Source organism: Oncorhynchus tshawytscha, linkage group LG09, assembly GCF_018296145.1.
Source record: "Oncorhynchus tshawytscha isolate Ot180627B linkage group LG09, Otsh_v2.0, whole genome shotgun sequence".
NCBI lineage: Eukaryota > Metazoa > Chordata > Actinopteri > Salmoniformes > Salmonidae > Oncorhynchus > Oncorhynchus tshawytscha.
This window is the reverse complement of record NC_056437.1, coordinates 8,921,216-8,933,514: the sequence shown is the minus strand read 5'-3', so window position 1 is coordinate 8,933,514 and position 12,299 is coordinate 8,921,216. Positions and strand designations below refer to the sequence as shown.

At 47.4% G+C, this 12,299-nt stretch overlaps 1 protein-coding gene across 6 annotated transcripts in view; it reads right to left on the bottom strand.

The window, feature by feature from the left end:
* The window catches only part of LOC112259490 (probable E3 ubiquitin-protein ligase HERC1), a 96,241-nt gene that overhangs the window by 55,591 nt on the left and 28,351 nt on the right, over positions 1–12,299 (bottom strand). For 5 of the 6 annotated variants that reach the window (XM_042326469.1, XM_042326464.1, XM_042326465.1 and 2 more), the window contains exons 19-28: positions 10,078–10,278; positions 9,116–9,331; positions 8,312–8,485; positions 7,533–7,647; positions 6,808–6,934; positions 2,968–3,178; positions 2,564–2,861; positions 2,283–2,401; positions 1,813–2,069; positions 999–1,202 (exon numbers count right to left, since the gene is read on the bottom strand). In XM_042326469.1, the coding sequence (XP_042182403.1) occupies positions 999–1,202; positions 1,813–2,069; positions 2,283–2,401; positions 2,564–2,861; positions 2,968–3,178; positions 6,808–6,934; positions 7,533–7,647; positions 8,312–8,485; positions 9,116–9,331; positions 10,078–10,278 (1,922 nt within the window). The remainder of the gene's footprint in view (positions 1–998; positions 1,203–1,812; positions 2,070–2,282; positions 2,402–2,563; positions 2,862–2,967; positions 3,179–6,807; positions 6,935–7,532; positions 7,648–8,311; positions 8,486–9,115; positions 9,332–10,077; positions 10,279–12,299) is intronic. The other variant, XM_042326466.1, reaches the window with a different exon arrangement.

Here is a 12,299-nt window from a genome sequence, read left to right as displayed (position 1 = left end):
AGTGATGATACGTAACTGAACTCACAGTGTAGTGATTCATCTGGTCTACCTCACAGTGTAGTGGTTCATCTGGTCTACCTCACAGTGTAGTGGTTCATCTGGTCTACCTCACAGTGTAGTGGTTCATCTGGTCTACCTCACAGTGTAGTGGTTCGTCTGGTCTACCTCACAGTGTAGTGGTTCATCTGGTCTACCTCACAGTGTAGTGGTTCATCTGGTCTACCTCACAGTGTAGTGGTTCATCTGGTCTACCTCACAGTGTAGTGGTTCATCTGGTCTACCTCACAGTGTAGTGGTTCATCTGGTCTACCTCACAGTGTAGTGGTTCGTCTGGTCTACCTCACAGTGTAGTGGTTCGTCTGGTCTACCTCACAGTGTAGTGGTTCGTCTGGTCTACCTCACAGTGTAGTGGTTCATCTGGTCTACCTCACAGTGTAGTGGTTCATCTGGTCTACCTCACAGTGTAGTGGTTCATCTGGTCAACTCACCGTGTAGTGGTTCATCTGGTCTAACTGACAGCGTAGTGGTTCATCTGGTCTAACTGACAGCGTAGTGGTTCATCTGGTCTAACTGACAGCGTAGTGGTTCATCTGGTCTAACTCACCGTGTAGTGGTTCATCTGGTCTAACTCACAGTGTAGTGGTTCATCTGGTCTAACTCAGTGTAGTGGTTCATCTGGTCTAACTCAGTGTAGTGGTTCATCTGGTCTAACTCAGTGTAGTGGTTCATCTGGTCTAACTCAGTGTAGTGGTTCATCTGGTCTAACTCAGTGTAGTGGTTCATCTGGTCTAACTCAGTGTAGTGGTTCATCTGGTCTCACTCATCGTGTAGTGGTTCATCTGGTCTCACTCACCGTGTAGTGGTTCATCTGGTCTACCTCACAGTGTAGTGGTTCATCTGGTCTCACTCACAGTGTAGTGGTTCATCTGGTCTAACTCACAGTGTAGTGGTTCATCTGGTCTAACTCACAGTGTAGTGGTTCATCTGGTCTAACTCACAGTGTAGTGGTTCATCTGGTCGTTGTCTCCAGACTGGCAGCCTGTGATAGGTGTCCCCAGTCCGAAGCAGCCAGACAGGAACTGCAGTTGAACAGATTGTAACAAGCCAGGGAACCGCAAGGGAGGAGAGGAGCCTGAACCACTACTCTTCTCCTCCATCTCAGACAGGAAGGAAGAGATCTGGCACAACGCCTCTAGACGGACCTGAGCACAAGAGAATCATAGTGTTTTACATTATTGTAACCCTCCATGTTGAACGAACGGACGACTACAGTTGTTTTGTAAAAGAGAATGTGCTCTCAATAAATTGTTAAAATAAATAGTCTTTGATAATGATTCTACAATGCTGCAGCAGGGAGAATAGCCCCTCCACTAGCACAGTCACTTAAAATAAGGTATTTAGTTTTTAGCGCTGGGAATTGCCAGGGACCGTACGATATATCAAAAATACTTAGGTACCGATATGTATTGCATTTCACACAATTCTATGTTTTTTCGGTACAATACTGCAATTTAATTGCTCACTAATAAGTCTGCTGCAGAGAAACAAGCTGGAGCATGGAGTTTTGATCAGCCATGGAATTAAAAGTGCTGAAAACATATTAGCTTGCTATTTATAAACAAGATGGAAAACAAGCAATGGGATGAGAAATAGTGGCGTTGGTAAAGCCGACCGAGCTCTAGCAAACGCTGCCTACAGTAGTTTTATTTATTATTTTTTACTAATTGTTTACTTGCAGACAAATATCAATAATAATATCGTCCAAAAATAATATTGCGATGTGTAACTGTATCGAGTTTTATAAATACTTACCTCTGCCCTCTGCTGTTGTTGGTACATGGCCAATGTGATGGCCTTGGGGTCTGCCTGGCTGCCTGCCTCTCTCTCCAGTAACGAGGAGGGTGGGGTCGGACGGAGCAGGCTCCCACACAGGAAGTGAAAGACCTGGCTGAGCACGCTGGACGAGCTGCCCGCCCCGCCCTGGCACATGGAGCTGGTGGTGGGGCTGATGCACTGGCGTAGCCGCTCCCACGCATCCTTCATGATGCCCAGGGAACACAGTGGTAGACCTGAGGGAGGGTCAGAGGTCAGGGGTTATAATAGTTGACCTCTCATCCAATCAATCAATCAATCAAATGTGGTTATAAAGCCCTTTCTACATCCTCAGTTGTCACAAAGTGCTTTACAGAAACTGGGCCTAGACCTCTCATTCCATCTTCTATTGTGTGTGACTGTACTTCCTGGATTGATAGTTAGATCATATTCAGTGAGTGATTTAGTACCCATTCTATTCTTGAAGGAGTTTCTGGACTGGCCTGCAGATGGTTTTCTACTGCCCAAGGTGAATCTGCTCTGTTCGGCCTTTGGGCTGAGTAGAGAATCTGTAGATGAAGTTGATTTCCTGTAGAAAAGCAGACGAGTAATTTATAGTAGATTAAAAAACAAAGAATACTAGGGCTAATGTACTGAAATACACACACACACACTGACACCAATGCCCAAACCCACAACCCCACCCACGACACACACCCGACTCCTTCCCCCCATCCACAGACCCACTCACCTGGCTCCAGTGCTCTCCGCCTGCCCTGTCTCTTCACTCTGTTCCTGCCACGCGGGCCGGACCCCCAAGAGGAGAAACACACAGCGGGACACAACCAGGTGGCAGGCTACAGGGAATGACATGCCCTCTTCAGACCCCCTCCGCCGCTCCCAGCCCTGCGTGTTAGGGGGCTCTCTTTCTGGGGTACCGGGGCTCTCTGTGCTGCTGGGGAGGGTGGAGGTCCCGGAAGACTCGTAGACAGTCTCGTTCTGCTGTAGCTGCATGGCCTCCCGCGTGGCCAGGAAGCACTGGAGAACCTCTATTTGGCAAACAGGGATGGGGAGATTTAGGTAGGAGAGTGTGTGTGTACTACACTTCAAAATCATCATGCGACAAACAAAGACCAAGGACATGGCCCAGTTTACCCGGCAGGTACATACTGCTGATGCTGGGTGTGTCCTCCTCTGGCCCCTCCTCCTGGTTGTGTTCTGCAGTCGTGGGGAGGAACTGCCCTCCCTGGTGAGTCCCGTGACCTCCACTGTGACCCCCCAGCTCAGGGTCCTGATCTTTCCCCCGGTCCGCCTGCTGCTCTCTACCAGAGGGACCCGGTTCCTGCCGGTCCTGCCCACTGGGACTCTGGAAGGAATAGAAGAGACAGCATGAGACAGTTACATGAGAGACAGCATGAGACAGTTACATGAGAGACAGCATGAGAGACAGCATGAGACAGTTACATGAGACAGTTACATGAGACAGTTACATGAGAGACAGCATGAGACAGTTACATGAGACACAGCATGAGACAGTTACATGAGAGACAGCATGAGACAGTTACATGAGACACAGCATGAGACAGTTACATGAGACAGTTACATGAGAGACAGCATGAGACAGTGACATGAGACAGTAACGAGAGACAGCATGAGACAGTTACATGAGACAGTTACATGAGAGACAGCATGAGACAGTTACATGAGAGACAGCATGAGACAGTTACATGAGACAGTTACATGAGAGACAGCATGAGACAGTTACATGAGAGACAGCATGAGACAGTTACATGAGACAGTTACATGAGACAGTTACATGAGAGACAGCATGAGACAGTTACATGAGACACAGCATGAGACAGTTACATGAGACACAGCATGAGACAGTTACATGAGACAGCATGAGACAGTTACATGAGACACAGCATGAGACAGTTACATGAGACACAGCATGAGACAGTTACATGAGACACAGCATGAGACAGTTACATGAGACACAGCATGAGACAGTTACATGAGACACAGCATGAGACAGTTACATGAGACACAGCATGAGACAGTTACATGAGAGACAGCATGAGACAGTTACATGAGAGACAGCATGAGACAGTTACATGAGAGACAGCATGAGACAGTTACATGAGAGACAGCATGAGACAGTTACATGAGAGACAGCTCTTCAGATTAGCTCTTCAGGTTGAATGGAGATATCATTCAGAGAACTGTCTCGACATTAAGTCAAATCAAATGTTAATAGTCACATTTCACCTTATAGTGAAATGCTTGCTTACAAGCCCCTAACCAATAATGCAGTTACAAAAATATGAATAAGAAATAAAAGTAACAAGTAGTTCAAGTGCAGCAGTACAATAACAAAAATAACAATAGCGAGACTATATACAGGAGGTACCGGTACAGTGTCAATGTGTGGGGGCACCGGTTAGTTGAGGTAATATGCAGAGTTATTTAAGTGACTATGCATAGATGACAACAACAGAGAGTAGCAGCAGTGTAAAAGAGGGGGGGGGGGGGGGCAATGCAAATAGTCTGGGTAGCCATTTGATTAGGTTATCAAAAGACTTATGGCTTGGGTGGTAGTAGCTGTTTAGAAGCCTCTTGGACCTAGACTTGGCACTCCGGTACCGCTAGAACAGTCTATGACTAGGGTGGCTAGGGTCTTTGACAATTGTTAGGGCATTCCTCTGACACCGCCTGGTATAGAGGTCCTGGATGGCAGGAAGCTTGGTCCCAGTGATGTACTGGGACGAACACACTACCCTCTGTAGTGCCTTGCGGTCAGAGGCCGAGAAGTTGCCATACCACGCAGTGATGCAACCAGGATGCTCTCGACGGTGCAGTTGTAGAATCTTTTGAGGATCTGAGGACCCATGCCAAATATTTTCAGTCTCCTGAGGGGGAATAGGTTTTGTCATACCCTCTTCACGACTGTCTTGGTGTGCTTGGACCATGTTAGTTTGTTGGTGATGTGGACGCCAAGGAACTTGAAGCTCTCAACCTGCTCCACCACAGCCCCGTCGATGAGAATAGGGGCGTGCTCGGTCCTCTTTTTCCTGTAGTCCACAATCATCTCATCTTTCTTGATCACGTTGAGGGAGAGGTTGTTGTCCTGGCACCACAAGGCCAGGTCTCTGACCACCTTCCTATAGGCTGTCTCGTTGTTGTTCAGGCCTACCACTGTTGTGTCATCGGCAAACTTAATGATGGTGTTGGAGTCATGCCTGGCCGTGCAGTCATGAGTGAACAGGGAGTACAGGTGCAGAGGGGGTGTTTGAGGATCCCAGGGTTCTTAGCTTACCACCTGGGGTGATGGAAGTCAGGATCCAGGTGCAGAGGGAGGTGTTCACTATGGTTGATGTCACTATGGTGTTGAATGCTGAGCTGCAGTCAATGAAAAACATTGTTTTTCAATGGAGTGCAATATGGATTGCATCATCTGTGGATCTGTTAGGGTGTTATGCAAATTGGAGTGGGTCTAGGTTTTCTGGGATAATGGTGTTGATGTGAGCCATGGCCAGCCTTTCAAAGCACTTCATGGCTACAGACGTGAGTGCTACAGGTCGGTAGACATTTAGGCAGGTTACCTTAGTGTTCTTGGGCACAGGGACTATGGTGGTCTGTTAAAACATCTTGGTATTACAGACTCGGACAGGGAGTGAAGACACTTGTCAGTGAAGACACTTGCCAGTTGGTCAGCGCATGCTCGCAGTACACGTCCTGGTAATCCGTCTGGCCCTGCGGCCTTGTGAATGTTGACCTGTTTGAAGGTCTTACTCACATCGACTTCGGAGAGCGTGATCACACAGTCTTCCGGGAACAGCTAATGCTCTCATGCATGTTTCAGTGTTTTTTGCCTCGAAGCGAGCATAGAAGTAATTTATCTGGTAGGCTCATGTCACTGGTCAGCTCTCGGCTGTGCTTCCCTTTGTAGCCTGTAATAGTTTGCAAGCCCTGCCACATCCGACGAGCATCAGAGCCGGTGTAGTACGATTCGATCTTAGTCCTGTATTGACACTTTGCCTGTTTGATGGTTCAGAGGGCATGGCGGGATTTCTTATAAGCTTCCGGGTTAGAGTCCCGCTCCTTGAAAGCGGCAGCTCCTCCCTTTAGCTCAGTGTGGATGTTGCTTGTAATCCATGGCTTCTGGTTGGGGTACGTACGGTCACTGTGGGGACGACGTCATTGATGCACTTATTGATGAAGCCAATGACTGATGTGGTGTACTCCTCAATGCCATAGGAAGAATCCTGGCTAATAGTCCTGCACATCTGTCCAGTAGCTATCTGTTCATGGGTAATACCGGTTTGCTGTTAGCCAGGGCCTGCTTGTTGGCTGTAGTCCTACCTGTTTACTGTTAGCTAGGGCCTGCTTGTTGGCTGTAGTCCTACCTGTTTACTGTTAGCCAGGGCCTGTGTGTTGGCTGTAGTCCTACCTGTTTGCTGTTAGCCAGGGCCTGCTTGTTGGCTGTAGTCCTACCTGTTTGCTGTTAGCCAGGGCCTGCTTGTTGGCTGTAGTCCTACCTGTTTACTGTTAGCCAGGGCCTGTGTGTTGGCTGTAGTCCTACCTGTTTGCTGTTAGCCAGGGCCTGTGTGTTTACTGTTAGCCAGGGCCTGGCTGTAGTCCTACCTGTTTGCTGTTAGCAGGGCCTGTGTGTTGGCTGTAGTCCTACCTGTTTGCTGTTAGCCAGGGCCTGTGTGTTGGCTGTAGTTCTACCTGTTTACTGTTAGCCAGGGCCTGTGTGTTGGCTGTAGTCCTACCTGTTTGCTGTTAGCCAGAGCCTGCTTGTTGGCTGTAGTCCTACCTGTTTACTGTTAGCCAGGGCCTGTGTGTTGGCTGTAGTCCTACCTGTTTGCTGTTAGCCAGGGCCTGTGTGTTGGCTGTAGTCCTACCTGTTTACTGTTAGCCAGGGCCTGTGTGTTGGCTGTAGTCCTACCTGTTTGCTGTTAGCCAGAGCCTGCTTGTTGGCTGTAGTCCTACCTGTTTACTGTTAGCCAGGGCCTGTGTGTTGGCTGTAGTCCCTGGAGAGTCTTTATGTGCCAGCAGAGCACTCCTGATCTTATACACCATCTCATAAATCTCTATCAGCATCTCACACGGCTCGTACCTGACAAGGAGAAGAGGTATTACGTTATGATACATCATTCTCCTGGCACACACAATACACATTGAAGGACTGGAGCCATTTCATCTGCTCTAGAGACCCATGTTGGATACATCTCATAAAATATCCAGCCACAGATTGAAATGAAGTCAGAAATGGGTCAAATGTAGGGTTTCAGTACCTGAGAATTAAAGGGATACATTGGTATTTTGGCAACGAGGCCCTTTGTCTACTTCCCCAGAGTCAGATGAACTAATGGATGTGATTAGTATGTCTCTGTGTCCAGTATGAAGGAAGATAGAGGTCGTTTGGTGAGCCAAAGCTAACTAGCATTAGCGCAATGACTGGAAGTCTATGGGGATCTACTACCATTCTGGCAGATACCTATAATCTCCCAGTCATTGTGCTAACGCTAGCCAGCAATTGGGCTAGCGTGAGTTAGCAACGCAGAGACATAAAATTGGTATCCACGAGTGCATCTGACTCTGGGGATAGTAGACAAATGGCTTCATTGCCAAAATCTTGAAGTATCCCTTTAAGAAAAACTTGTATCTCTGTATTTGAAAATCCTATCACAGCATATTTAAGCAGCTCCACTCACTTGTCCTGCCAGTAGGCCTCATCTTGTAGCCCTGTGTGTTTGAGGAGAGCAGCCAGGCTGCAGCGACACGCCGTCTCTAACAGGGAGTCACCCGAGGGGCCGCTGTTATCCCAGTCTGCCAAGGTTATAACACAGAACGGTTTATTCAAAAACCACAACGCCACAAATGACCTACGACCTCTCTAAATCAGAAGTCTCAAAAAGGTATTGGGTTGATGGTGACGTCAGCATCATATTCATTCAGGATAACTCTAATGAATGGCGGTACCCAAGAACAAGACACTGTAGACAAGAGATACTGCTTTTATGATTTTATAATCTGATATCTGATAAAGCGTCCTTCCTCTGGAAACAACACACTTTATGAATAGCCCCTCACAGTCACTGAAGTCATTATCACCCACACAGGATGTCACAGTGTTACTGTGTGTGTGTGTGTGTGTGTGTGTGTGTACATGCGAATGTGCATGCATCTGTGTGTGTGTGTGTGTGTGTGTGTGTGTGTGTGTGTGTGTGTGTGCATCTGTGTGTGTGTGTGTGTGTGTGCGTACATGCGAATGTGCATGCATCTGTGTGTGTGTGTGTGTGTGTGTGTGTGTGTGTGTACATGCGAATGTGCATGCATCTGTGTGTGTGTGTGTGTGTGTGTGTGTGTGTGTGTGTGTGTGTGTGTGTACATGCGAATGTGCATGCATCTGTGTGTGTGTGTGTGTGTGTGTGTGTGTGTGTGTGTGTGTGTGTGTGTGTGTGCGCATACATCTGTCTCCTCTTAGCCCTACCCCTGCTGATGGCGTACTCCTTCATCTTCCTCCACAGGCCTCCAGCAGGCTCCCTAGACGATCCTAGAGCTAGCTCCATCAACATGCTGTTCTCCTCGCTCAAACACAGGTCTGCCAGCTTGGCATCAGGACAACCAAGCAGCACTGCCTCGGTGAGCCACGCTGTGCTGGAGTCTGCAGGGACAGACACAATAACACAGGCATTTATTATTACAATGAAAAGCCTGACGAAGGCCTTCGGGGTGAAATTCTGCACTCAATAAACTGCAGAAGAACTCAACACTGTGTGGACACGTATTTGTCTCAATATGACTTTTTTTTACCCTGTTACCTACAAATTACTGGCTGAGGGGACAATACTGGTATTACTACCATGGTGAGGAGTTGAAAGAAGAATTTGGGGTGGCAGGTAGCCTAGTGGTTATCCATAACGTTGGGCCAGTAACCCGGAAGGTTGCTGGATCGAATCCCCGAGCTGACAAGGCAAAAATCTGTCGTTCTGCCCCTGAACAAGGCAGTTAACCCACTGTTCCCCGGTAGGCTGTCATTGTAAATAACAATTTGTTCTTAACTGACGTTAAATCAAATACATTTTAAAAATACAACCTAAACACCCCACAACTAGTTTATTTTCTGATCGACTACTGTACTTGACCAGGAATTAGACTTGAGATCGAAATCTTTTTAAAGATTGAACCGATGCTGGTCATCATGGTTGGCATGTGTCATGTCATATAAATATAATTACTAGAACAAACATTCCCATGCAGGTCAATGTTTGTGTGTGTGTGTGTCATTACACACCCAGTTGTTCAAAGTCCATCTCCAGTCCGTTCCTGAGGAGAGGGTTACACAGCCAGTATTCTGATGTCCTCTCTTGGACAGAAGGGGGCGGTCCCTGCAGCATCCCGCCCAGGCAGCGTCCAATCGCCAGCGCCACAGATCTCTCCAGGTCCAGAAGCCACACCCATCCGTCGTCCTCCGCCCCTCCGTGGCTAGGACCTGCCCTTTCAGTGTCATCTGGAAGCACAGAATGAATCCATAACATCATGACAATAAGGAGCTCCTGGACTCCTGGACTACATTTTCTACTTCTTAGCAACAATCATCTTAAAATCAGACATTCTGTTAACACGCAAAAAGTTATTTTGCTTCCTGTTTATTAAATGATCTCCATCTTTCTTCCTGTCTCTCAGTGTCCCAACAGAACAATGCCATTGGCTATCCATGACTGGTCGGGTGGTCCATACTGTCAGGGGCTTGAAACCAGTAGTAATGAAACAGGAGGTCTCCCCCTAGTAATCTTGTTCCCAGACACGCTTTGGGCAATTAGCCAGTCTGGGGACGAAGTTACCCCCCTAAATGTCCTACCCAGCGGTCCTGAACGTACTGCCTCCAGTCGACACCTACCCAGCGGTCCTGAACACGGCCTCCCCACCGCTGTCCTGAACACGGCCTCCAGTCGACACCTACCCAGCTGTCCTGAACACACGGCCTCCAGTCGACACCTACCCAGCCTGGTCCTGAACCTACCCAGCGGTCCTGAACACACGGCCTCCAGTCGACACCTACCCAGCGGTCCTGAACACCGGCCTCCAGTCGACACCTACCCAGCGGTCCTGAACACACGGCCTCCAGTCGACACCTACCCAGCGGTCCTGAACACACGGCCTCCAGTCGACACCTACCCAGCGGTCCTGAACACACGGCCTCCAGTCGACACCTATCCAGCGGTCCTGAACACACGGCCTCCAGTCGACACCTACCCAGCTGTCCGGAACATGCTGCCTCCAGCTCCCTCTCTTCCAGCAGGGCAGTGTCTGGCAGCAGGCAGTTGAACTCATTGAGGTGCTCCAGCAGACAGAGCAGGTGGGTGAGCAGCGGGCGTACCACCCACAGGGGTAGCAGCAACAGGGAATACATGACCTGGCACAGCAGGCTGCCCGCTACAGAGCTTAGGAGCACCGCTAGGAGGGAGAGAGGAGGGGGAGAGGAGGGAGGGAGATTCAGAAGAGCTTTGTCAGTTTATGTGGTACGTCAAGGCCGCTACGTCTCCAGTTGAGTAACACAAATGAGGAAAAAGTTGTATTTAGGGCTGTTGCAGTGACCGTATTACCACAACACCAGATGAGATATGCTTATAAGTCCTGTGCCATTATTTAAAATTAGTCGAAAGTAAGAAGAATGAAATCAAAGGATATTTTTCCCCATTCCTGAGCGAGAATCCGCATATGAATTTACTATGTTGAGCAACAAAAAAAAATAGATGATTTGAAAACTGGTCCTATTTGCTAGATTTAGAGTTATTTGGAAACTTTAGTTGTGAATTATACAAACCTTAGAATGTCTTAGAAATCAAAACATATACAGCGGCTTGCAAAAGTATCCACCGGGTCGTATCATTTGATTTACACAACATGCCTACGACTTTGAAGATGCAAAATATTTTTTATTGTGAAACAAGAAATCAGACAAAAAAAAAATGAAAAGTTGAGTGTGCATAACTATTCACACCGTGCCCCCAAAGTCAATACTTTGTAGAGCCACCTTTTGCTGCAATTACAGCTGCAAGTCTCTTGGGGTACGTCTCTATAAGCTTGGTAGATCAAGCCACTGGGATTTTGCTCATTCTTCAAGGCAAAACTGCTCCAGCCATTTCAAGTAGGATGGGTTCCGCTGGTGTACAGCAATCTTTAAGACATACCACCGATTCTCAATTGGATTGAGGTCTGGGCTTCGACTAGGCCATTCCAAGACATGTAAATGTTTCCCCTTAAACCACTCGAGTGTTGCTTTAGCAGTATGCTTAGGGTCATTGGCCGGCTGGAAGGTGAACCTCTGTCCCAGTCTCAAATCTCTGGAAGACTGAAACAGGTTTCCCTCAAGAACTTCCCTGTATTTAGCACCATCCATCATTCCTTCAATTCTGACCAGTTTCCCATTCTCAGCTGATGAAAAACATCCCCACAGCATGCTTCACTGTGGGGATGGTATTTTCGGGGTGATGAGAGGTGTTGGGTTTGCGCCAGACAGTGTTTTCCTTGATGGCCAAAAAGCTCAATTTGACCAGAGTACCTTCTTCCATATGTTTGGGGAGTCTCCCACATGCCTATTGGCGAACACCAAACGTGTGTGTTTATTTTTTTCTTTAAGAAATTGCTTTTTCTGGCCACTCTTCTGTAAAGCCCAGCTTTGTGGAGTGTACGGCTTAAAGTGGTCCTATGGACAGATACTCTAATCTCCGCTGTGGAGCTTTGCAGCTCCTTCAGGGTTATCTTTGGTCTCTTTGTTTCCTCTCTAATTAATGCCTTCCTTGTCTGGTCTGTGAGTTTTTGTGGGCAGCCCTCTCTTGGCAGGTTTGTTGTGGTGCCATATTCTTTCAATTTCTTAGAATGGATTTAATTGTGCTCCATGGGATGTTCAAAGTTTCTGATATTTTTGTATAACCCAACCCTGATCTGTACTTCTCCACAACTTTGTCCCTGACCTGTTTGGAGAACTCCTTGGTCTTCATGGTGCTGCTTGCATGGTGGTGCCCCTTGCTTAGTGGTGTTGCAGATTCAGAACAGGTGTATATATACACACTAAGATCATGTGACAGATCATGTGATTGCAAACAGGTGGACTTTATTTAACTAATTATGTGACTTCTGAAGGTAATTGGTTGCACCAGATCTTATTTAGGGGCTTCATAGCAAAGGGGGTGAATACATATACAGCGTGTGCATTGTTTTTTTTCCATTTCACTTCACCAATTTGGACTATTTCGTGTATGTCCATTACATGAAATCAAAATAAAAAAATCTATTTAAATTACAGGTTGTAATGCAACAAAATAGGAAAAACGCCAAGGGGGATGAATACTTTTGCAAGGCACTGTATGGTCTGACTACAGGCTATTGAGGATTTGAGAAAGTAGCAACAAAAAAAAAGCTTGCTCTCGGCTCCTTGCCTCTGGCTGCACACGCTGTTCTCTAATCAAGTGATC